At 44.9% G+C, this 25,113-nt stretch overlaps 1 protein-coding gene across 1 annotated transcript in view; it reads left to right on the top strand.

Annotated features, from left to right (window-relative positions):
- The window catches only part of IRAG1 (inositol 1,4,5-triphosphate receptor associated 1), a 78,358-nt gene extending 56,804 nt beyond the window's left edge, over positions 1-21,554 (top strand). Inside the window, exons 18-20 of the mRNA XM_036258987.1 lie at positions 11,742-11,861; positions 13,141-13,275; positions 18,176-21,554. Coding sequence (XP_036114880.1) covers positions 11,742-11,861; positions 13,141-13,275; positions 18,176-18,419 — 499 coding nt within the window. The 3' untranslated portion in view covers positions 18,420-21,554. The remainder of the gene's footprint in view (positions 1-11,741; positions 11,862-13,140; positions 13,276-18,175) is intronic.
- Positions 21,555-25,113: the final 3,559 nt, after the last annotated feature.

Below are 25,113 nucleotides of genomic sequence, written 5' to 3'. Positions count from 1 at the left end.
TGCTTTCTAGATCTTTAAGTTGTGAGGTTAGATAGTCTATTAGAAATTTTTCTTGTTTCTTGAGGTAGGCCTGCAGTGCTATGAACTTCCCTCTCAGAACTGCTTTCGCTGCATCCCATAGATTTTGTGTTGTTGTGTGTTCATTTTCATTGGTTTCCAGGAAGTTTTTAATTTCTTCCTTGATCTCCATGGTAACCCATTTATTGTTCAATAACATGCTATTTAGTCTCCATGTTTTCAAATGTCTTTGCATGTTCTTGTTGCAATTGATTTCTAGTTGCATGCCATTGTGATCTGAGAAGATGCTTGATATGATTTCAATCTTCTTGAACTTGTAGAGACTTAGTTTGTGCCCTAACATGTGGTCTATCTTTGAGAATTTCCCATGTGCACTTGAGAAGAATGTGAATTCTACGGTTTTGGGGTGTAATTCTCTGTAGATATCTATGAAATCCATTTGATTTAGCGCTTCATTTAGAGTCTGTGTTTCCTTGTTAATTTTTTGTCTAGAAGATCTATCCAGTGATGTCAGCAGGGTATTGAAGTCCCCTGCTATGATTGTATTGCTGTTGATTTATCTTTTGAAGTCCTCCAAAAATTTTTTAATATATGTTGGGTGCATATATGTTTACCAAGGTTATATCTTCCTGTTGGATAGGTCCTTTCAATACTATGTAGTGGCCTTCTTTGTCTCTAGTTATGGCCTTCATTTAGCAATCTATTTTATCAGATATGAGTATTGCTACCCCAGCCTTTTTTTTTTGTTTCTGTTTGCTTGAAAAAATTTTTCCATCCCTTCACTTTCAACCTATGTGAGTCTTTTGTTGTGAGGTGGGTCTCTTGAAAACAACATATATGTGAGTCATGCTTTCTTATCCAGTCAGCTACTCTGTGTCTTTTTATGGGAGCATTTAATCCATTCACATTTAAGGTGATAATTGAAAAGTACTCATTTATTGCCATTTTTGTTTAGTGTGGTTCTATTTGTCTTCCTATTTCTTCTACTAATTACAGCAGTCCTTTTAGCATATCTTGCAGTGCTGGTTTGGTGTTAATATATTCCCTTAGCCTTTTATTGTCTGGAAAGCTCTGTATTTAACCTTCTATTTTGAATGATAGCCTTGCTGGGTAGAGTAGTCTTGGATTCAGATCCTTGTTATTCATGACCTTGATTACTTCATGCCACTCCCTTCTGGCCTGTAGTGTTTCTGTTCAGAAGTCAGCTGAGAGCCTTATGGGATTTCCTTTGCAGGTAACCTGTTGCTTATCTCTTGCTGCCTTTAAGATTCTCTCTTTGTCTTTAATTTGTGGCATTTTAATTACTATGTGTCTTGGTGTGGGCCTGTTTGGGTTCTTCTTGCTTGGGGCTCTCTGCGCTTCTTGAACTGAATGCCTTCTTCCTTTACCAAGTTAGGAAAGTTTTCTGTCACTATTTCTTCAAATATGTTCTCTAACCCTTGCCCATTTTCTTCCTCTTTGGGGACTCCTATGATGCGAATGTTATTACGTTTCCAGTTGTCCCACAGTTCTCTTAAGTTGTCTTCCTGTTTTTTAATTGTTTTTTTCTTTTGGTGTTCTGATTTGTTGATTTTTTTTCTACCCTGTCTTCTAATTCACTGATCCGGTCCTCAGCTTCCTCTACTCTGCTGGTTAGTCCTTCCGATGTGTTCTTAATTTCTGCTCTGTCATTCTTCATTTTCACTTGGTTGTTTTTCAATGTTTCTATATCTTTACTTATGGTGCTGATGTCCTTACTCATGCTGTTGAGCTTTCTCAAGATCATGGCTCTGAACTCTACCTCTGATAATTTGCTTAGCTGCATTTCATTGATCTCATCTTCGATAGAGTTCTCTTGTTCTTTTATTTGGGATTTGTTTCTTTATTTCACCATTTGGGCTATCTCAGTGGGTTTTGGAGCCTACCAAATTTTTCCTGTGGATGTTGGTGTTCTGCTGTTTGTGACTCCCTCTACTGGGTTTGGATGAGCCTGAGTGGGCCCATGTTAAACACCAATATCAAGTCTTACTTTCCTGGGTAGATCTGCAAGCCCAGGATAGGTTCAGTTATCCTCCAGCTTTTTCCTTGTGGCTAGTAGTCTCAGTTACTCAAGTGCCTTGGAATGTAGCCCTGGTGTTCTGCATAAGAGGATTTCTGGGATAGATGCTGGTTATTAATGAGCCTCAATTTGCATTTCTTTGCCTCACCTGGGAAAAGCTGAATCTCTGAGGTGGGGGGTGCTGCTGCTTTTCCCCACAGCTTGGGGAAGGAGCACACTGGCCACCGTCCTTCATGGCCACAACTAAGCAAAAACTTTGAGTGCCCTCCAAATCCCGGGTATCCCCACAGAGTTCCAGCCCAGTCTGCCCTCCCTCTGCCTTAGCCCCCAGGTGAGTGGCTGTGGCTATTTTAGTGCTCTGTCCTGGCTCTCTGGGCTGTGGAGCGGGCTTGGTCTTTATTCCCCAAGGGCGCTGCTCACAGCTAGGACTGCTGCTGTCCGTGGGCTCGCAGCCCACCACCCTCTTATACCTCCGCAGATCCTACCAGTGTCCCTAGTTATATGATCCTGTACTGCTGCTTTTCTGTTGCTTTTTTTCCGAGGATTTGTCTTTATTTTAGTTGTAATTCCCGTTTTGTCCTGGGAGATCATCTGTGTAGCTTCCATTCACTCCGCCTCCATTTTCACATCCTCTAAGCCTACCTTGTGTGCAGCTGGGTCTCAAAGGCCTCTCTGGTGCCCCCGCACCCTGCAGGTCCCGTCGGTAACTGGATCGCACAGTCCCTCTGGGGACCCGGCTCTATGCCTATGTTATGGGCTGCTGGGGTGCACAGGCCTCTCTGGTGCCCCTGCACCCTGCAGGTCCCATGGGTGGGCAGCTGGATCGCACCATTCCCTCTCAGGCTCTGGCTTTCCACCGCTCTTGTGGGCTGCTGGGTCGCACAGGCTTCTCTGGTGCCCCAGCACCCAGCAGGACTCACGGGCAGCTGGATGGCACCAGTCCCTCTTGGGCTCTGGCTTCCCACTGCTCTTGTGAGCTACTGGACTACACAGGCCTCTGTGGAGCCCCAGGTCCTGTTGCTGGTGGCTGGGGAGTGCTGCTGCCCTGTGAGGCTCAACTCCTGCTCAGCTTTTACTGTAGATTTTGGGGATGGGTGTCAGCTGCTGGTCTGTGCTTCTGTTGCCTGGGGATGGATGTCTGCTCCCCAGCCTCTGTTGCTGGGGGTATGTCTCGACTCTGATCGGGCTGCTACTATGGGGGATGGTGCTGGGATCCTGGCTGTCTGCGGCTTCCGCGACCAGCACCTTGGGGGCTCCACTACTGTGCACTGGTCTGTGTTGACACGGTGTCCACTGGTCCGATGGAGCCAGGTGCGCTGGTGGGCTCAGGTTGCTTGGCCCTACCCGCTCCCACTGCCTCCTCCCAGGGAAGAGCCGGGATCTTCCAAAATGGTGGGGCCTCCCCGCGGTGCAGGGAGAAGCGCCCTGAAGGGCCGCTCACCGCGGTAGCCGGCTGCTCCCTCCACAGCACAGGGACCTTCTGCTCCACGGCTCTGCACTGCTCGGGTTTCGTCGTCCACCTTCACGTCCACTCACACTCTCTCACACACTCCCCCTCCCTCGGTCCTGCCTGCCGTCATGTTCCTGCAATAATTTTCCCACATTAGTCTTGATGTTTTTCCAGCATTTCCTCTTTTGGCCACCTTACCCCTCGTAAGCGTACGGGTCCTTGATGTTGTATAGGGCATTTTTGTTTATTTGTTTCTCTCTTTTACTGATCACTATAAGAAAATATAAAGGAATGACAAACTAACAACCACATGGACATAGCCAAGGTTATAGAATCTTACCGAGTCCCGAGAGTCATAGTATGTAGTCCATGGTCTCTGGATCTCTGCAGAAATAGTCACTTATGCCTTGAGAGAGAAACATGCTAAAATTCTCCCTTCCAGTCCTGCCTTGGGATGCACCAACCCTTTCTCTAGGAGAGCCCTCAACATGGCCCCATTCCCAACTCTTGGGCTACAGAGCTAATAAGGGCAGAAGATTTATGTCCCCACTTCCCTCAAGAGACCAATCATGATGGAACAGGGCCCGGACCCTGTAGAACTAATGTTCAGGCCAGCTAAGAACTTCTACCTGAGGCAGTGAGGATCACCAAGAACCTGAGGCAAACGTGGTAGGAAACAGTGAGGTGCAAAATTGGGGACAATAGGCACCAGCCCCAAATCAAAAGAGGCAATGAATGAGCATCAGCCGTGACAAAGATGTCTGCAGCTCAGTCTTATGGGCTACCCAGAGAGATTGCCGTGATACATTCATTACCCATGCTGTGGCTGACTTACCTGTTGGAAATATACCCAGACAGTCAAGGTGGCTGCACAAAGGGGAGGGAGAATTCAAAGGAGGAGGGATTCAGGACTAAAAGCAGCTTCCCACTGTGGATTTCTAAAAGGTGCTAAATGATTTCCATCTGAATGTATGAAACTGGAAACATTTAACAGATGGCTAAGAGACTTAACTGAGACAATCTGTGAATGACAACAATTCATATCTTCTAACACAAAAACAGTCAACTCTAGCTACCTTCTCCATACTGTTAAAGAAAAAGAATGTGCATTACTTTCTAGATTATTTTTATATTCAACTTAATGTTAAAAACATGTCACATTTCTCTAAGCATACAGTGACTAAGCAGGAAGGGAAATGGCTAAATACATGAAAGATAATAAGATCACATTGCCTATGGCTAGTTCTCAAGCAAATACTTGTTGACTGCACTGCCCGGTGTGATCTGAGAGAATTCTGAGCCTTGTTCTTATGGGTCACTTTATAGTAAACTGCTCTTCACTCAACAAGGGTCTAAGAACCTGTAGACTTAGAGAAAAATATAGAAAGTGAAACATACAGTAGTCCGCCTTATCTATGTGGAATACATGCCAAGACCCCCAGTGGATGTCTGAAATTGTATCCAGTACTGAACCTATTATACTGTTTTTTCACTCATACACACACATACATATATATGATAAAGTTTAATTTATAAATTAGCCACTGTAAGAGGTAAACAAAAAAATAAAATAAAATAGAACAATTGTAACAGTAATAAAAGTTATGTGACTGTGGTCTCTCTCATATTTAAAAAAATTTTTTTTTCTTTATTCATTTTAGAGAGAGAGGAAGGTGAGAGGGGGTGAGAGAGAGAAACATTGACAAGAGAGAACATCGATTGGCTGCCTCCTGCATGCCCTCCACTGGGGATTTGGCCCACAACCTGGGCATGTGCCCTGACCAGGAATCGAATGGCGACCTCTTGGTGCATGGGTCGATGTTCAACCACTGAGTCACCCCAGCCAGGCAAGTCTCTCTCACATTTTATTGTGCTCTGCTCACCTTTTCACTTACAGGAAGCACTGTGCAGCTTCTCTTTGGCATATTTGAATTGCCAGCATCACTACTCTTGCAGTTCAGGCCCATTATTAAGTGAAATAAAGGTCACTTGAATACATGGCAGTTGACCTACTCAGTGACTAACAGGCTGGTAGTGTATACAACGTGGATACACTGCACAAAAGGGTGATTCACGTCCAGGGCAGGATGGAACAGGAAAACGTGAAATTTCATTATTCTACTCTGAAGAGTGTGCAATTTAAAACTCATGAATTATTTATTTATGGAATTTTCCATGTGATGCTTTTGGGTTGTAGTGGAATACAGGTAACTAAAACCACAGAAAGTGAAACTGTGGGTAAGAGGGGAATACTGTATATATTTTTAATTAAATTAAAAAAAAAATTTGCAGTTTACATTCATTATTCTTTTATATTAGTTTCAGGTGTACAGAGAGGGGACTAGTATATTTAAAGTGTCATAAAGATGAAAATAGAACAAAGCTCGAGAACACTTTCACAAGTATGAAGAGCTATTCATTGTCTTTCATTCTTTCATTTCTTTGACAATGACCAAGAGCCAGGCACCTCGCACGCACTCAGGGAGCTCACAGTCCAATGGGAATGACAGGTGGGAAAGGGCGTTGCAATACAATGTGAAGGGTGAGAGCATGGGCAATACAGGCTACCGAGGGAACCACACATACAAAAATGAGCACTTTAACCCAGATTTGGTACTGTGAGGGGAGCAAGGGCCTCAGAAAATGTTTCCTCTAGAAATTTACTTTTAAGGTGAAACCTGAAAGTTATATAGTTAACTAGGTGACCTAGAGGTTAACAACATCTCAAGATCTAAGGTGAGAAAGTCAGGAGTCAAGGAATGATGATGATGATGATTACGCTTCTTGTTTGTTGCATGTTTACTTTATGCCAAGTGCTGTTATAACTGCTTACATTAATGCTCCTATTGAATTCTTACAATAATCCCAAAAGATAGGTCGAGTGTTAATATCCTTATTTTATAGATGAGGAAACTGAAACTCAGAGAAATCATCACTTGCCTGAGGTTACATAGCAAATAGCAGAATTCATGCTCTTAACCTCTTCATGAGCTCTCCAACTACAATAGAAGGAAGTCCAGTGTGACTAGAGAGAAGAGGATGGATTTAAGAGCTAGTTTTGAAAGAGGTCTTGTGAAAGAACCTGCTGACCGGCTGGGAGCGGAGCGGAAGGCAGAGTGGGGTAGGGGAGAAGGGTGTATGAGGAGCCATCCACTGGGATCAGCACAGCCACATCTGTGGATGACATGCAGGCCGAGTTTCATAAAAGGAACCATTATGCTGATAAGTCACAGAGCAATTTTAACTATAATCTATAAAATAACCACTTTTCTACACTTTTGCAGTAGCCAGGAAAAATTGCTTAAAGGTTTCATATGATATCACATAAGCAACTCCCCTTTGCTGATAGAATTCTAGAATGAATTAGCCCTCAGTCAGCTAGTAGTGGACCCCAGGGATCTGGAACTGAGTACTAGGGGGGAGGAAGCTTTTCTGGCTCAGGCCCCCTGGGCTGGTCTTGTCCGTGGGAGCCGTGGCAGTGAGGGTAGCTTAGAGACATTGCTAAGCCCAAGAAGGTAAGATATGTCCACTGGTAAGTGTTGTAGTCACTTTCAAATATTGTTTAACATGTGGGGAAAAATAGCCTTTAGTACACCTGCCAGTCAAACAACACATTTTGACTAAATAGCCGTCATGTCACTGAGAGTTGAGCATAATGAAAAACATTGTTGACTGGGTGAACATGAGAGAACAATGAGCCTCATTTTCATGAATCATCTTCCCAAAAAAGCATACAACATTTCAGGCTGGGACTAGATTGCGAGGCCCATGAGCGTTTGGCTCAGACATCCCTAGAGTAGGCACAGGCTGTGCTCAGCTCCAAGTTTATAGCCATGAATAGAGATTCCTTCAGCTCAACTCAAACACTGGGTTTTCAGGAAATAGCCGTTTACAGAGAGGACCTGCTCATTTTGTAAGATGAATAGGCAGGGACTGGATGAGCCACAGTAAAGTCAATGTAACTCAGCAAACACTTAAACGCACTTACTGTGCCAACCACCATTCCAAGTCAAACACAGTGTCTTTCCCTGCGATCACAGTCACAGGGAGGGATGGGCATATATATAAAACATAAAAATTCCCTAACTCCAAGTTATGCTGTAACAGAGGTGTAATGAGGGCAGAGAGGGAGGGAGAGATCAACTTTAACCACAGGCTGTGGGACAGGGGAAACATTGGCAAAGATTCCACAGAGGAAAAGGTATTTGAGCTGAGTCTTAAAGATATATAAGGAGAAACTTCCAGGAAGTTGGAGAAGATAGTTCAGGAACTGTAAGCTCAGTCTAGAGGTCAGGATATAACTGCAAACATTTCACATATTGTGTATTTCCCCTACTTGCCATTCTACCCTCAGTATTAAACCAAAGGTTCTCCTAGTCTGACTCTTAACTCTGAACAAGCAACCTTTAAAAGAAGGGCCACATCATATGCCATGACCAGCTTAGAACAGGCATGTCCTCACTCAGCAGGTTCCCTGGAACCACACACTGCTCAGAGCCCCAGAAAAAGACTTCTGTTGAAACAGAGGGCTCAAGGAGGTGTGGAAAGTATACTTTGACATGAAGTTAGTAGACCGAGGAGAGAGTCCCAGCCAGGTCCACTCGCCACCAATAATGTGAATTTAGGCAAGTCACTTACTCAATCTGAGCTTGGTTTCTCATCTTTCAAATGGGATAATGCCCCCCATGGGTTGTAGATGGTGCCGCCAAGAGAACAGGCAAATGTCAGACTGCATAGGATCAAATTTAAGCTCTGTCAAACACCGATTGTGTGATCTTGGGCTGGTTATTTAACCTTGCTGCGTCTTGGTTTTCTTGCCTGTCAAACTGAGAACAATAGCATTACTATCTTATTGGGTTACTGTCTTAAGGGAGATCTTAGCACAAAGCCTGATAATAGGATAAATATTAGCTCTTCTTATCACTGGGAGGGTCAAATGAGAGAACTGTGTGAAAGCATGTTAAGAACTAAGGCCCCATAGGTGAGTTGAGTTGCACAGGGCAATCAAGTCAGCCCAGGAGATCTGTACCCTGGACAGAGGATTCACATGTTAAAAAGTTGTTGAAATGGGCTTCCTGGTTCTATTGGGGAAACATTTTAGTTCTACAGAGCATTAATCTGAGGGCAGTAAAAGTTTGTTTACATCACTTGGTCAGTAAAATTTAAAGGTGCATGAGTGTATATGGAAAGCGATTCTATGTCCAAGTCACAGTTAGGGTTCTGATTCCGAAGTGTCAGAGTAATCTGTATCAAGTTCTCCTCTTGAAGATATAAATAATCACCTGGTAATATATCGGCTTGGATTTTTTTATGGATCAGGTTTGGAAGAACATCAGATTGCTCCCAAAATCTACCAATAAGTTTACTGCATAACCAACAATAAATAATATCATTTGTCGAGTACCAAATTACAGAAAGTTTACTTTTATTTCTTCATTAATTTTTACACTATCACCTTCAGGTATATAGTATTATCTTGGTTTGACAGTTGAGGAATCTGAAGGTCAGGATGGTTAAGTGATTTGCATGTGTTGGAGCTGTTTGAACTGGTGTTTGCCTCAGGCAGGTTCTTGTCCTTTGTGCTACACTGCCCTTCAGACATGTTGACCTCTAAGGTTGACAGCTGTAGATAAAAGAAATTAAAAGTCTGAACCAACCCTTTATTTCTAATATGTAAATATATTTAATAAAAGAATTGCTTTTGCTGCCTTTGGCTATAGCCATATTTTTACTGCTCTTGTTCCAGTTGTTTGGACAAATAGGAAACTGCACCTTAAGCAAAGGTCACATGGAAGGGAGTGGATAATGTAATTTGCAAAAGGAGAAACGTTATGAATAGCTGATATTTTTAGAGTGTTATTTTTCTTGTTCACAATGGGTTTTGGTTTCCAGCCTGATAAAATATAAATTCTACAAGGTCTGAGGAGAACTAAGAGATGAGACACTGATGCCCAGTGTGAGGGGAAGATATAAACCTCACTCATAAAGCCTGTCTGAGGGGTGGAGAGAGTGGCAGCTGTGATCCTCAGAGTCCTGGCTGAAAAACTCTGTTCACTCTTCTGCCTTATTTGAGAGTTCCTACTTAACGTGGCTCCCACGGGATTCTGGTTACCTAGGGGGGCTGCAGGATCTGTAGGGACGGCGGGGCCATCGGGGTACTTCCTTTAAATTTGTGAGCCCATACCTCAGACCGGTTCCCAGCACAGCCCAGCCATCATACCATGACTTTCTAACATGTTTGTTCGTCCCCCGCCCCATGACTCTTTATGCCTTCTCCTCTCTCCTGAAACCTGCCTAGGCCTCTCTACCTCTCACTGTCAGTACATGGCCTTGTCTTTCACTTGACAGAGAAAATTTAAGCTATCAGATAGTAGCCCTCTCATCTTCCTTCACCAAATCCCCAACCTGCAGCCTACCATCCTCTCTTTGATGTAACCAAGGAGAAGTTTCTCATTCTTTCTAAGATCTGTCTCTGCTTCCTTTTTCAAAGACTTAGTTCCTTTGGTCATCCTCTTTCTCTCATTCCCTCTACTGGATCATTTCTGTCCACATTCAAGTGTGCCTGCATCCTTTAGCCCACTTCTTTTTAATTAATTAATTAATTATTTTTGTTACAGATGTTTCTCCTTTTTTGCCCCCTGATACTCCCCTCCCCATCCCTACCCGACCTGACCCTAGCTTTGTTGTCCATGTCCATTGTTCATGCATACATGCATATAAGTTCTGTGATTTATCTCTCCCCCACCACCCCCTCTCCTGGGGATTGTCAGTCTGTTCCCCACTTCCACGTCTCTGGGACTACCCCATCAGCCCACTTCTTTAGTTATGAGTTCCCTCAACACACTGCCTTTCCTAGTCAAATTACTGTGTCTGTGTCTTCCCCTTTCTCATCTCCCATTCTTTTCCCCACTTCCATGTCTCTGGGACTACCCCATCAGCCCACTTCTTTAGTTATGAGTTCCCTCAACACACTGCCTTTCCTAGTCAAATTACTGTGTCTGTGTCTTCCCCTTTCTCATCTCCCATTCTTTACTAAGCCCACTTCAATGTCTTTGGCTTCTGCCATTTCATCAAAGCTCCTCTTGACCTTCATATTCTCAAATCTAAGAGTTACTTTGTACTTATCTAACTTGAACTCTCAAAAGTGTGTGTATGACACACAACTCTTCCTCCTTGGCATGCTTGCCTCCCTTGACGCCCCCGACTCCATGCTCTCCTGGTATTTCTCCTACCTCTCTGGCTGCTACTTCCCAGACTCCTCTGTAGCTCCTTCTTCTCCACCTGAGCTAAGGGCAGAGATGCCAACGGCTTGCTCCTGAGTCCTCTTCTCATCTTTCCTCGTACTATCTCCTAGGCAACCTTACCCATTCCCCTCACTTTAAGTATTATTTGTATTATGATGGTACCAAATGAATTCCTTCTGCCTTTGGTATACCCAACTACCTACCTGCTCTCTCCACTGGGATGCCTCTTGTCCAAAAGTTAACTCCTGCCTCGCTGCCTCCTTTCAGTGCCTCAAATATCTCTGTGTCTTTTGTGTCTCAGGGTCTTCATATCCTGCATCCTGTACCTAGACAGATCTTCCCTCTGTAATAGATATAACCAACTGACTTCTCATCTTTTAAATCTATGCTTCAGTTATACCACCTCTGGCCTTTTTGACCATGTGGTCTAAGCAGATTCTTTCATTATTGTCTGCCACCGTACAGATTTGTTTCTATCATGAAAGTTACCACCACTTGCAATGAATTAGATATTTTTTCTTTCCTTTTTGGACTTTTTTTCCTGCTAAGCTCTGTGTTGGCAAAGATCATTTATTTTCTGATGTATCCCCAGCACATTACAAGATGCCTGAGTCCGTCAGTACTCAGTAGATGGACAGAGGAATGGAATGACATTGAAAGTTTGGGTCCGCCTCCATCTTTCTCGTCTTGGTGCTGTGGAGCTCCCAGTAGCTGTCTGTCCACCCGCAGCATCTCCTGGAATAAGAATAAAGGTGGACTTGGGAGCATGAGTACAAGAGGGAACTGGCGCAGTATTTGATGTTTGGGGGCCTAGGGAGGATTCATGGACTAGGGACTTTATAAATCTTGTCTCAAGGTAGAAAGACTGAAATGAACTCAATGCAATGAGTTTCCTCACTTCTGACCAGGAATCAGGCCAAAGACGTGGTTTGGTTTTCAGATGCCCAATCTGTCCCTGAAAGGACACACTGTACTTCCCTCTTCTCACTAGTGGAAAAACAAACGGGGCCCCAGATTGTGAAGCCTCTGCTCCCACGCCAACTCCAAGCTGCCTGGAGGAGATTAGCCAGGAGACCAAGGCCGGGATGGAGGAAGAAGCGTACAACAAGAGGTGAGTCAGGCCGCTCTGCGGTCACCTGGCTAGTCTCAGAAGATACCTTCCCACAGACCTTCCCTGTCTCCTAGAAGATTTGGGGAAGCAACCAGCAGCCCCAGCATCTCCTTGCCTCAGTAAGGAGCTACATCGGAAAGAGTAGTACTATTCCACAGGAAGCACAGGAGGAAGCAAGGCAAGAGGGTGTGGTCAGACAATAACAAGACTGTCCTCTTTACAGGCAAAAAGCCACCAGAACGTCACTGCCCAGAATGATATAAAAATCCAGGGCTCTGGGTGGGTTCCTCTTGAGGGTGCTTGAGGCTTTTGAGCACCCCGAGCAGTCATGCCGCTGCCAAAAATGCCCAGGAGCAGCTGCGACTCCGCTTGCGACAACTGCCTCAGCCTTTCCTTCTTCCTGTAAACCGGAGTTTCCTCAACTTCCAACTGTCCCCTTCTCTAGCTGAGCTTCAATAGCAACTCTGGCTTGTCAGTCACAGATGGGACAGAGTACTGATCAGGGCCCAAGCCCAGCCAGGTGGAGGATTACCTCTGACCAGGCATCGCATCCTGAGGCTCCTAGGGAGACAGCTTCCCACTGGTGTAAAACCTGGAGCCTGTGTGTGGCAGCCACGCACGCCATCCTCGGGTGCCCCAGCCAGACTGTCCTGGTAAACTCGGCGTAATATTGATGCCGGGAGAAGGAAATCAGAAGGCTCTCTCTGGGAAAGCCTGTGCTTAACCCAGAGCTATCCTCTGCTCTCGGAACGTGTGAGCATAAATGACTCCATTGGCTTTGTACACATTCACTGAGTACCTCTCTAAGGCGAGCTGTGTGCCTGTCACTTCCATAAAACTTCCCACAAGCCTGAGTGACAGGTGTCACCCTCCCTAGATCAAGCCGTCTTCCCGGCACTTCCTCGGAATGTTCCAACCCCCGCGAGACGAATGACATGCTCTCCACTTCACACGTGAGGAGCTGAAGTGCCAAGGTTCCATAGCAAACAAATGCGGGCTTCGCCCCACTGAGTGTTTGGTGGCACAAGAACCCAGTCGCGTTCCTCCCTGTCCATTTTGTCACACTTTTGTAAACAGGAAGGATGACTGAAGATTGAGGGGAAATTGTACTGACATGAGCCATGGGAGTCAGGGGAGCTTCCCAGCTTTTTCCTGTTGTGTGGAACCACGGGACGTGCGTCATTACTGGAGGTGCTCAGGTCCTCTCCTCTCGGACATCAGGAAAGGATGCTCTGTGCCTGGTCTTTCCAGACTCAATTATTCCCTTTTTGACTTCCAGATACCAGGAAGATCTAAAGAAGACCAAGGAGCTCCAAGACCTAAAGGAAGAGGAGGAAGAACTTAAGAGTGAGGGCCCTGAGGAACCCAAAGAGGCAGATGAAACTGAGGAAGAGGGAAAGGACCAGAAAAGCAGGTGGGATCCCTCGCCATTGCCGAACTGAGTCACGATGCATTAACTGCACAACATCTGCGGAGCTGCCAGTCCAGGGCATCAGTGGGCCTGCGGCCCAAATGAGCAGGCAACAGAAACCAAGAGGGCACTCGTGTTGGGGGAGGAGGCAGAGGAAACTCCAAAGAGCCAAAATAGTTAACAAGGGGATGTTTGCAAGAGCTGAGAGGTCAGAGGTGTTCTGGGGGTGGTGGGGGCTGGGAGCTGTAATCAGGAGCCAAGAAACCAACTTTAAGGTTCCCTGACTGGAGTCCCTCCTAGCCCAGCCACAGTTAGCTCCTTTTCCAGCCATCTTCATGAATGATCCAAGGTCAAGGAAGCTGGCCTGAAGCCCTAGAGGGGGTTTCTTACAAAAACAGAGGCAGCGAGAATACATAGATGTAAAGGACAAACTCAGGCTGGTGGCAAAGGTGAGTTTCCAATAGGTCCCTTCTTCCATGCTGAGCAAACAAGCTTGGTCTCTAGACAGTGGTTTCACTTTGGATTGGAAATACTTGGAGTTTTAAAAGTATGCTTTATATTTCAAATGTATTTTTCTCTAAATCTGAAAATATGTATAACATGTAGATAAAAATAGTATAGATTCTGCATCTTGTCCTTTTTGTGTCCTGGATTTTAATGATATCCCAACTTCATATATTCTACCCTATTATCTGTATTAGTACATTCAACCCAGAAGTCGAGTTTTGATGATTGAAAATGTGGTTACAGCACACTTGGAACACTTCACCAAAATCTTTGTTTTTAGACCCCCAGGCTATCCTAGGGTTGAGAATTTCTCCAGCCGAAATAATCAATGATCTAATTAGCTGCTAAACTTGGGACAGGGTATGTGCTATGTCTGGAAGACTGTGGAAATCACATGTATGCAACCAAGGTAATAAAATGAAGATTAAACATGAGATAGATATGCTTCAAAGCACATAGGAACAACCAATAGAGCCCAGTTGGTGGAAGATTCAACCACAGTGAAAGGTCTCGGCCTATATGAGTTAAGCCCCATGTTCAAGGGAAGAGCTTCACCATGGAAAACAACCTCTGCTAGGATGCACCACCTCTACTAATGAAGGAACCCCCAAGTTTCAGCAGTGAAAGCACAGCCCCTACTCCAAGCAGCTGGATCCTGTTCTCCTTATGTCTTCTCTCTCTCGGGGTCGTCTGCTCTTATTTTGCAGACCACCACAATGCTTTCCTCCTTTTAATGCAGTCAAGCCCAGGCCTGGACAATAGCTCCTCTTTTGGCCCCCTTCAATAGAGCTAACACAGGCTGGAACTTCTAACATTTCCAAACACCGAGAAAAAACAAAAGAGAACTAAACAGAGTATATGGAATATAAACAGTCTGGTTCACAAGGCACAGGGCTGGAATCCTTATCTAGCTAATTTGATCTCAGAAGATTTGTGGCTTCCTCCCATTTCATGAACCCCCAGGGAAAGTAAGCCCGTGCCTGTGTCCCTCTCTGTACAGCTCCTGGTCAGTAGCATAAGGAAATGGCTGCCCTTTGCATTCTTCATTTGAGGGTGTCCTCCTGGTTCTACCTATCCTGAGGGACCTCGTTCTCTCTCCAACCTTGGCTCCCTTTCGGATTTACATTTGGTCTTGAGTACATGCCTATACCACAGGTGATGGATACCAGGCATCCCCACAGCCCTAAGAAGGGTCCCTGTCCTTCAGCATAGCGGTGTAGCTTCACCTTTTCAGGCCATGCATGATGACTGACATTGCTGTCATATATACTGCCCTCTCAGAGTTATAGGCTCCCTCCCTCAACTGGGACCTAAGCCAGACTAGCCCGAGAGCTGTTGTGTTCAATGCCAAGCAATGCACTCATTTCTGAGTTCCTTATACACACAACTGCCTGCAGGCACCTTCATTCAAACATGATTCCCCCATGAAATTTTCCTATCTCACCAACAAGCAAGGTCTGAAGTCATTGAAAGTCCATGTCCTACTTAGTGAATTTCAAAACAAAACACAGAAAATACTGGAGTAACCTCAGCAGCTGACCCCTTATTTAAGAGATTCAACAACAAACACTAAAGTCTTTTTGTCTGAATTTCTCCTCTGTTTAATAATATATAGTAATGTAATCTGTTATAAATATTACTTTCTGGAGGATCAGCTTAGATGAACTTTGGTGAATCAATCCAATATCTTAACCGTATTATAAAGAGAACACAGTTTTCTGACATTGAACAAGTAAAACTCATTGGTGCAACAGAAAACTTTAATCTTTTCTCCCACTGCCTGTTCAAATTTGCTCTACAGAATTAAGGTAATATTAGGTACATTCTTTTACTTTTCCAAGAACTCTCGGAAAATCTAAGTCCTCTGGTCAAGTTTAAGTCCCAAGAATAACCTCATTTCAGTAATTAAAATGGTCAGTTCCCTGAAATAGTTAAAAGTTTAAACTTCTTATAAAGTTCAAGTGTCTTCCCTCCCCCAGCTCTGGTCTGCTTCAGGAAGGAAGTCCACATTGGGGACAGGGAGCATGGCTTCTCTCTCAGTCTCCTACTTACACTCCTACCTGCCACCCCAGCTTGGCTAATGCCGTGTCTGACCTCTCCAGAGTTAGTGCTGGGAACGGGAATCTAGAGTAAGGGGTAGGAAAGGCATTACTTGGCTGGTGTTGTTGTCACTGGGCTCCGGGCCTTGCAGGGTTTGAAGCTGATGTTCTGACTGTTCAGTATGGCGCTTTATGGGACCTCCCGAGAAAACCACGTCTCCGACCCCAGCATCACACACGTTCAGACCATTGCTCAGGCTCTCTCAGCTGCAGGCTCTTTTATGAGGGTAAATGCCTCTTTTCCAGTCGGCTACTTAGAACTTGTCTCTTGGTCCTTGGGCATTCGGACGTATAGCTTCATTGCTCAGCTCCTAGGTAGCATTTCCAGACAGAACCCACCACCTCCCATGCCAGCTCTCCTTCACCTGACTACACCCAGTGGAGGTGAAATATGTACCTTTGGCCCACTCCTGGTGGGAGGGTAGTTCTCCTCCTCATGGCCCCCTACTCTGATGCCACAAAGCACTTCAGCAAGATCCTCGCTCTTCAGATTTCTCAGGTGTGAATCACACACAACAGTCCACTGTCCCCCTTAGGGCTGCATATCGGGCTGTCCAAGCAGCGCCCCCAGGTGAGGGGGAAGCACCTTCACCCCGCCTTATGGGTGAGTGGGCAGAACTGAGAACAACCAAAAACTGGTTTCCAAAGGAATTCTATTTCTAATCTAATTCTATTTCTAACCTCTTTTATAGGCTGAAAGTGGGTGACCAGCTAAGGGTCATGAAGCCAGATCCTGACCGCCTCCTTTGCCGTCCCACAAAGTGTGGGGCTAAAATGGCATTCTCTCCACTGTAGCAGTTTGTTTTGAGAATGGAAATACAGCCCAAAAGAAAGGCTGCATTTTAGCATTTAATTATATCTAAATAGAAATGAAAGAATCTGAATACAGCTGAAAGAAAATAAGCTTGCATGTCTAAGCTCTCCCTTTCCAACAGTTGTGAAAATAGCCGATGATTTTCACCTCAGCGAATGTGCTCAGTTTTGCTTTGCTCAGTTGCTCCTGAAACGAACATCAGAGAGTTCCCACATGGGAAAGAAACTAATCAGTACCTTAGCTTAGCATCCGAGGCAGGCTCTCTCAAGTATCTGGTCCCGTACTAAAGAGGGCATCGTTGAGTTATTTTATGCGTTGTTATGGCGTCTTTTGTCTGGTCACTCTGCAGTAGAGTGCTCTGCTTCTCAGTGAACAGCCTGCCTGTTTCAGTGTCTGTGTGACCCTGCAGGTCTTCAGAAAGCCCTCTGCCACTGCTCATCTCCTCCATTTGGTGATCTTCAATATTCTCTCGTATATTGTACATATTTAAATAGATTTGGGATTAGAAACAGGAAGAAATTCTAGGTTAACGAATGTGTCCAGGGCTTCTCCAGAGAGACCTAAGAACGGACTCTTCAAAGCCATCTGACGAAATGCCTTTTCACTAGGCCACAAACAAAGTGGAAAAGTTGAAAGGCAGTTGGGAAGAGGGGAGTGAAGCAGGCAAGAAATGAAGGGGGACGGAGATGAAAGGGAAGGAGGGAAGAAGGAAGAGAGAGAATGAAAAGGGGAGAGGGAAAGAATATGAAGAGAAAGATAAAGAGAGAAAAAATAATGAAATGAAAATCAATGGGGTTGAGAAAACATCTTAACGAAGCCTCGCAGAGGTTGCTGGAGCCCACGAGTCCTCTGGTTGACCCGGGGTGGTTTGAAGTGAACTCTTGAGGTTGATCTGGTTGCTTGTCATTTATCATTGACATCAAGTCTTCTAGGAGTTTAGCATAATCCTTCCACTCTGGACATAGTCAGATGTGAAAATGGGGACAACAAACCGTGTGTCCGAACAGGGAGGCAGACAAAAATTAGAACTTGGAACTGATCACTAATACCGCTAAGTGCAGAAAAGATGCTGGTCCTGCCTAGATGCATGGACCTACAGTCAGCTAACCTTGTATCCTGGGGCGTGGGAGAGTTCAGATATCTATGCCATCTCATGAACAGATGAGAGCATGTGTGAATAATCAAACAAGCAAATAGAGTGTTGTATCTCAGTAGCTCCTAACATCAAGGCTATGGATTGGTGGCATCAAAATCATCTGGGGAAACTCTTAAATATGGATTCCTAGGCCATACCTTTGGCGAGTCTTATTCAGTAGGCCTGGGTATTTTGAATAAGTGCTGCCAAGTGACTCTATATACTACTGAGTTTGAGAACCACTGCTCCAGATAGTATGGAAAGTATCCCAGACAGAGAAGTATGGGTCTGGGCATTGTATATGTGCTCAATATATTAAATCTTCCACCTATTTTTTTCATTTCACAGCAAACTTGAAGAATTGGTTCATTTCTTACAAGTCCTGTATCCCAAACTGTGTCAGCACTGGCAAGTCATCTGGATGATGGCCGCAGCGATGCTGGTCTTGACTGTGGTGTTGGGGCTGTACAATTCCTATAACTCTTGCGTGGAGCAGACGGAAGGGCCCCTTGGAAGATCCACTTGCTCAGCAGCCCAGAGAGACTCCTGGTGGAGCTCAGGACTCCAGCACGAGCAGCCGACAGAGCAGTAGGAAACCTGACATCTAGCTAGTGTCCTGCTCCAGCACACAGCTCATCACCCTTTCCCCAAGTTACAGTGCTGCCGGGCCCAGGTGTGGTCTTGCTGCCACCAGCCCATCAGGGAATGAGCAGGGGTTCTTTCAAAATCAGCTCCTCTGTGAAAGCTAATCACACATCATAAACTGATGTTCTCAGAGGATCAACAAAACTTCTCTGGGAAAGCAGCCAGTGGATGAAGAAGTCACCTTCGCCATGGAACTTTAATGGAAGGGAAGGTCACCTGCCCTTGGCTCAGATGGCCAGGAGAAATAAATACCTTCACTGCGGGGGACAGTAAGAAGCTCCCTCTCCCCCTTTTCCTCTTTGCAATAGGAAATCAGGAAGAATTGTGCCTTAAGGCTCACTCTAACCCGAGGATCAGGCTTGGAATTTGGAGTCACAGCGTGAATATCTTCCCATTTCCCATCTCATTCCTATTCTCTTTCTGCCCCTTTGGAATCAGAGTTTCTCTTTACAGAAGTAGGAAAGGTTTCTCGGAAAAATATTTAGGCTGAATTTAGCTCAGCGCTTGAAATGCAATGGGAAGGTGTGAACTAATATATACGCATCTGTACACACACACACAACACACATACACACAGCACGCATGTGCATGAAGCCAACAAGCATCCAAACATGTGCTCTGGATAAAGCCAACCCACAGATTTTTACTAGGTATAGGGCAGTCGCCAGACACCTGTTCAATGAGCTCTCCATGTGGATTCAAGATGTTTGCAAAACACTGAGAACTCATGGCTTCGAGGGTGAACTTGCTGGTCTCCGTGTCGAGTACAATTCTAAGCTGTTGTACAGCACAATCTACTCCCTGTTGTTCTCTCCCCACTGGGAGCAGTTAACCCCCATGTAGGGTGAATGGGGAGACACAGTGTGCTTCAGCTGCCGTGTGCCCACACGCCAGTGTGCAGCTGCACCGAGAGCTTCAGTCCCAGCGGAACTGCCAACTCAAACGTGTTTCAGAGCATTCCCAGTTGTGTAGCCAAACACGGAGAAAGCACATCCCCCCTTCCATTGGACCTCTCGCTCCACCTTCACAGCCTTCATTCAGCCCTCATCAGTTTCGGGGTGTTGGTTTCTGTGTGGGTTTTATTGTGGTTGTTTTGCTTTTGTTTTTGTTTTGTGGAAGTTGTTTGTTTTTGTTACTAATACTCATAATATAAAACTATGAGACAAACACGGTTGTAGGTATTACATAGGTATTAATTCATTTAGTCCCCAAGAAAATCAAACAAACAAACTGTGAGGTGGGTACTACTCTTCTCATTTTCAGATAAGGAAACTAAAGCACAAAAAATACAAGTAACTCTGAGAGGATACCCAGGTAGTAAATCATGGGGCTGGAACTCAAAGCCAGGCAGGCTGGCCCAGGGGCTGCGCTCTTAACCGCAGCACTAAATTGCCTCTTCCAGGGGTCTCCTACCTGGACGCCTTACTTTCCAGTCCCACTCCGCCAAGTGACCCTTCAGCACCTCCAAACCATTTCTGGTTCCCAGACTACCCTGTTTTTTCTCACAGCTCTGTTCCTCCACTGACTAGTCTTTCTTCTGCTATTCTCTTTTCTTCTGGTCACTCTTCAGGACCAAGTGCAAAAATCATCTCTCCCATACAGGCTTTCATGACCTCCCGCCAGCTCCCCACTCTACCCCACGCAGTAGGACACACCTCCTCTGTGCTTTCTGACACTTTTTAGACATCCTCGTTATTGACCAAACAATAATGTGTAGCAACTTATTTCTGTGTCTCTCTCCCCTAGCATTTTTTCTTCAAAGACAAGAACCATGTCTTACCAGTTTCTGGGTAAGGCTTATTATGGTGGCTAATGCTAGGGAGGTCGTCACTAAATGTTGGTTGAAAGAACAAGGGAGCCTCCAAGGTGGCAGGGAGCAGCCTGGGGACAGCTGACATTTTTCATACTTCCCAGTACCAGCACCAGCACCACCTCTATCGCAATAAGAAAAGTAACATCTTTATTAGCCTCGACTTATTCTAATATTTTTCAGTCTATTCTGAGAGAGAACAGAAATGGGGCCCAACTAGCAACATCATTTCCAAGCTCCAGAACGAGGCGTGATGCAAGCCTTCCTTTCAGAAGACCCACCTAGATTAGGCCCCACTTGAGAACGGCATGTTGATTTAAGGGGCACATCCTTTCCAGTGTCTAGAAAATCACTGTGAGAGAAGCCCAAGCCAAGGTGGACCAAGGATGTGCATTAGGTAAAGAGGTGCAGATCAAGGCAGACAGACTGGGGGCATGGATGGATGGTTTCCCTGCCCCTTCCAGGGAGACCAGACATGAAGGAGCTCTAGGCCCTCGGAGCAAAAGACAGGATGCAAATAGAGCTCTTGAGAGAGTGGCTGAGAGACGGGGCTCTAGGCTGTTAATGTCCAGCCTCCGCCTCCTCTTAAAGAAGGACTAGCTGAGCTGATCTACTGTCCACTTGGCCACAGGGTTCCCACCTTTGTTTCCAGTTGAGGCAAAGGCCAGGAAAGGGGGTACAGTGAGTTCCTGAACCTCCAGGCGCTCCACAGAAAGGCCTGCTAGAGTCCTCCCAGACTAGGCCTTCACTCAAACTACTCCGAGAATAAGGGAGACCGAGGAAAAGAAGGGCCATGAGAATAACCACATTTCCGTGGGTATTCCTGAAAAAGTACTCATCGGTATTTCTTTTCTGAAAAGCAAAGGTCAACCTGAAGCGGATGGAACTGTTGCCAAAGCAGCAGGGAAATGGAGAGAAAGACGCTCTGTCTTTCCAAAAGTGATATTGATCTGAAATAAAAGTTCCCCTCAAAATGCCTCTGAAGTCCGACATTTCTGCTTTGCCCTAGGACTCTGGTGCCTGTTCTATTGCAGAGTGATGTGTTGTATGTGCCATTGTTGATGTCACCTCCCGAAGGACCTTCAATTTCCAGCTGCTACAAAGCCAATATGTATTGCTCCCTGTGTACAGCCTGGCAGAGCAAATGGAGAGGGAGATGCTGGATTTGTGTAGCACTGGCTGTCGGTTCCTAATATTGTTAAACCTCGCACAGGTGTGCTAGCATTGAACTGTAGAGTGTCACATGCCTGAGTTTGAAAATAAAAGCACATTTCCAAACCTTTGGCAACAGCTAAATGCCTCCTCATTTTATGGAGCTGAGCCAACAATCTTGCCCCAAACCAGAATTAAATAGATCCCATTGACGATTAGTATCTCCCAGAGCAAGCCAGAAGTCCCCAGTGCAGGCAGCTGGATCAGTTCTTCTCCTTCTCCCCTTCCCTTCCTGACCCTAGTTCCCTGTGCCTTCCTGGCCTGTGGTTTAAACTAATACATTTTTGCTATGATTGAGCCTGCTGAGTGTTTACCAACCTAATTTCCACAGCTAGACTACATTCTTCAGTCTTTCTTGCAGCTGGGTGCAGGGGAATGTAGACCTTCCAGATCTAGTTTCCTGGAAACAAACTATCTTACCAATACTTCACACCCTCTTTATTCCACTCTGTTCTCATCAAATTCAGAGGATTCAGTTGAGGACCCGAGGCTGAGAACATGGCAGAACCCCTAGCAGAAGCTGAGTCTCTGAATGGGCACTCAAAGCATTCCATGACATGAGTGAAAACGAAATTTTAGTGTATTAAGCTGCAGAAATTCAGAAATATTTGTTATAGCAGTGAGCCTACCCTGACTAATGCATATACTTGAACCAGAAATGGGGTGCTTCAATAACACATTTTCAAAATATGAAGCACTGTCTTAGCAGTCAAGTGTCAGGAAATTAGAGACTGGTAGCAGGGCCGGAAATAGTGTGACACCATGTTATGAATAAAACAAAACATTTGGTAAGGTCTTACCCCTGATAACTTAGGGTAAGCCCATGGACAGCCATTATATTTAGAAGTGGTTGGAAAGAGTCAGAGTTGGAGTATGTGAACTTGTATTGGCTACCCTTGGCAAGATATTGTAAGAAAAAAAAGCACTCAGTCAAGAAGTGGCTATTTGGCTCTGGCCGGTTTGGCTCAGTGGTTGGAGCGTCAGCCTGTGGTCCAGAGAGACCCCAGTTCGGTTCCCGCTAGGGGCGCGTACCTTGGTTGCAGTTTGTCCCCAGCCCTGGTTGGTCGTGGGGGTGGCAGCCACTCAATGTGTCCCTTTCACGTCAATGTCTCTCTCTCTCTCTCTTCCTCTCTCTCCCTCCTGCTCTATCTGAGCAAAAAATAGAAAAGTGTCCTCGGGTGAGGATAAAAAAAAAAAAAAAGAAGAAGAAGAAGTGGCTATTTGGATGCAGAAAGGGAAAAAAAAAAAAACCCCAGTGTTCAGACTGAAGGGTTAGAAAATCTAACTTCTTCTAAACCCCAAACAGTAACTAAAAAGAGCTTTGAGTGAAAAAGAACCCATAAAATTTCTTAGTTGAAACTAGATCAACTTAGCCCTATGGCAAAGACCAGATTAAGGGGACTCCAATTGTGCTTTTAAATTAACTAGCCACCATTAAATTAGAGAGAGGGAGGGGGAGGGAGAGGGGGAGGGGGAGGGGGAGGGGGAGGGGAGGGAGAGAGAGAAAGAAAGAAAGAAAGAAAGAAAGAAAGAAAGAAAGAAAGAAAGAAAGAAAGAAAGAAAGACAGACAGACAGACAGACATGGGCCTGAGAAAAAAATGAAATACATCTTGAGAATTGTAACTGGGAAAGGATTTGGGATATAATTATCTTGGGATCTAATCAAAGGTAGGTAACTGTGGCGGGCAGAATTTCAAAATTCTTCCACCACAGAATAAGCATGGAAATGGATATTTTTCAGTGTCTCCAGGTGACAGCCCAGCCCAGCCAGCACCCTGATTTTAGTCTTGTGAGATCCAGAACAGAGGACCTAGTGAAAGGCCACCCAGACTTCTGACCTACAGAATGGTGAAATAATACATGGGTGTTGGTTTAAGTCATTAAGTCTGCATTGATTTGTTACACAGCAATAAAAAGCTGACACGGTGGCCTTTATAATGTCTCTTCATTGGTATTCCAGAACTCCTACTGCCCGGTGACTGCTGTGTCACCCATTTCTCTCCCTTACCACATGGCAGTTTTTACTGAGGTGATCAAGATCTTGCTTCACCATTGCATAGCGGGGAAGGGGGGGGGTAGTGTGTGTGCAGCATACAACTATTCTAGTTCATAGGTTACCAGACTACAAAGTACCTACCACACCTGGACCTGATAGAGGTGGCTGAAATAACTCAGAGATCATGGACTTTGAGCTGAATAGAACCTGGAATTGTCTCCTTTGAGAACAGAGTGACTGTATTTTGTGTGTGATAGAAAAAGTAAATTCTATACTGGCTGATCAGAAGGGTAAACTGTGGCAGAAACTGCTATGTTCACCAATTAACTTTTCCTTTTGTTCCTGGGCACACAGCTAGATGACATTCCAGACTCCTTTGCAGTTAGATGGGAACATGTGACAAAGTTTATCCAATGGAATATGGTTGGAAGTGATATAGCTACTTCCCAGGCCTGGCTTAAAGGCTCATGATGGGGAGAATCTGATTCCCGCCTTCCTGTCTACCTTGTTCTATAGTGGTAGTCACATACGTTTCTGAGGTACCCATAGCCTGAGGCTTATGCTCACTGAAGTAATGAGGTCTAAAGATATTAAGATATTTAGATATTGGAAATATTTAAGGGCTATCTCCCAGTCTCTTAGAAGTTTCCTGTGTTTGTGTAGAGGAGATTCTCCTTTTGCTCTTGGTATTTTCTGTATAGATAAATAACTTATGAATACCATTTATATAGAAAAGAACTAGTTATTCATACACTATTCCTATATATGACATTCAGATCGGAGAAAACTCATAAACCTTTGCTCAAGGCATTACTCTCAAGCCAGAATTTCATAATTACTATGGGGGACCAACCACTGAAAATTCAGCTGGAAAAACAGAAGACAGTCTGCTCATAAACCTCCCATTCATCAAGGAGAAAAAAGAAGTCTAAATTGGATTTTGGTCTACCAGAGAAGTTATTTGGTCTATAAGAGAAGTTATTAAAGAAAGTTATTATAAAGGACCCCTGTAGTAAATCCTATTGTAAAGTCAAAAAAACCTTTCTTGTAAAGTATAAAATCACTAATTTGGTAAATTGCCCCCTACTTGCATTTTTGAATATGAATTTTTTTGTGTTTGGTTTCTTTGAAGAAGGAATCACCTGCAGTGGTATAGAAAACTGAAATGTGTAAAAGAAGTCCCAAAGGGAGGCATGAAGACTCTGTAATTGGTATTTAAATGGGCATTTGTTTTCATGAACCTTAGCATCATTCCCTAACAGATCAGAAGACTATGCAGCTGGGAGAAAAAACACACCCCACTGATTGTGAAATAAAAAGTACAATCCATGCTCACTCTCTTTTAGAGACAGAGACAGAGACAATCCTAGGAGTACATGATGAATGGGCTCCACAGGCAATAACAAGGCGCATGTGAGAGATGAGCTGGTGGGGGCAGTGGGCGGTGGCACGGAATATGGGAATTGGGGAAACCTTCAGCAGTTTACATTGTGCTATCTGCCTTCCTCATTTCTGTGCTTTCTGAGTCAGCATTAGCTAAATTTTCCAGAAAGCTATCCACAAAGTACAGCCTGAGCATTCAAGGACGTCACTCATTTCCCCCAGTGACCTTGACAAGTCAG

Source organism: Molossus molossus, unplaced genomic scaffold (assembly GCF_014108415.1).
Source record: "Molossus molossus isolate mMolMol1 unplaced genomic scaffold, mMolMol1.p scaffold_m16_p_13, whole genome shotgun sequence".
Taxonomy (NCBI): domain Eukaryota; kingdom Metazoa; phylum Chordata; class Mammalia; order Chiroptera; family Molossidae; genus Molossus; species Molossus molossus.
Note: the sequence above shows the minus strand (reverse complement) of the source record. Positions and strands in the feature narration are given on the sequence as shown.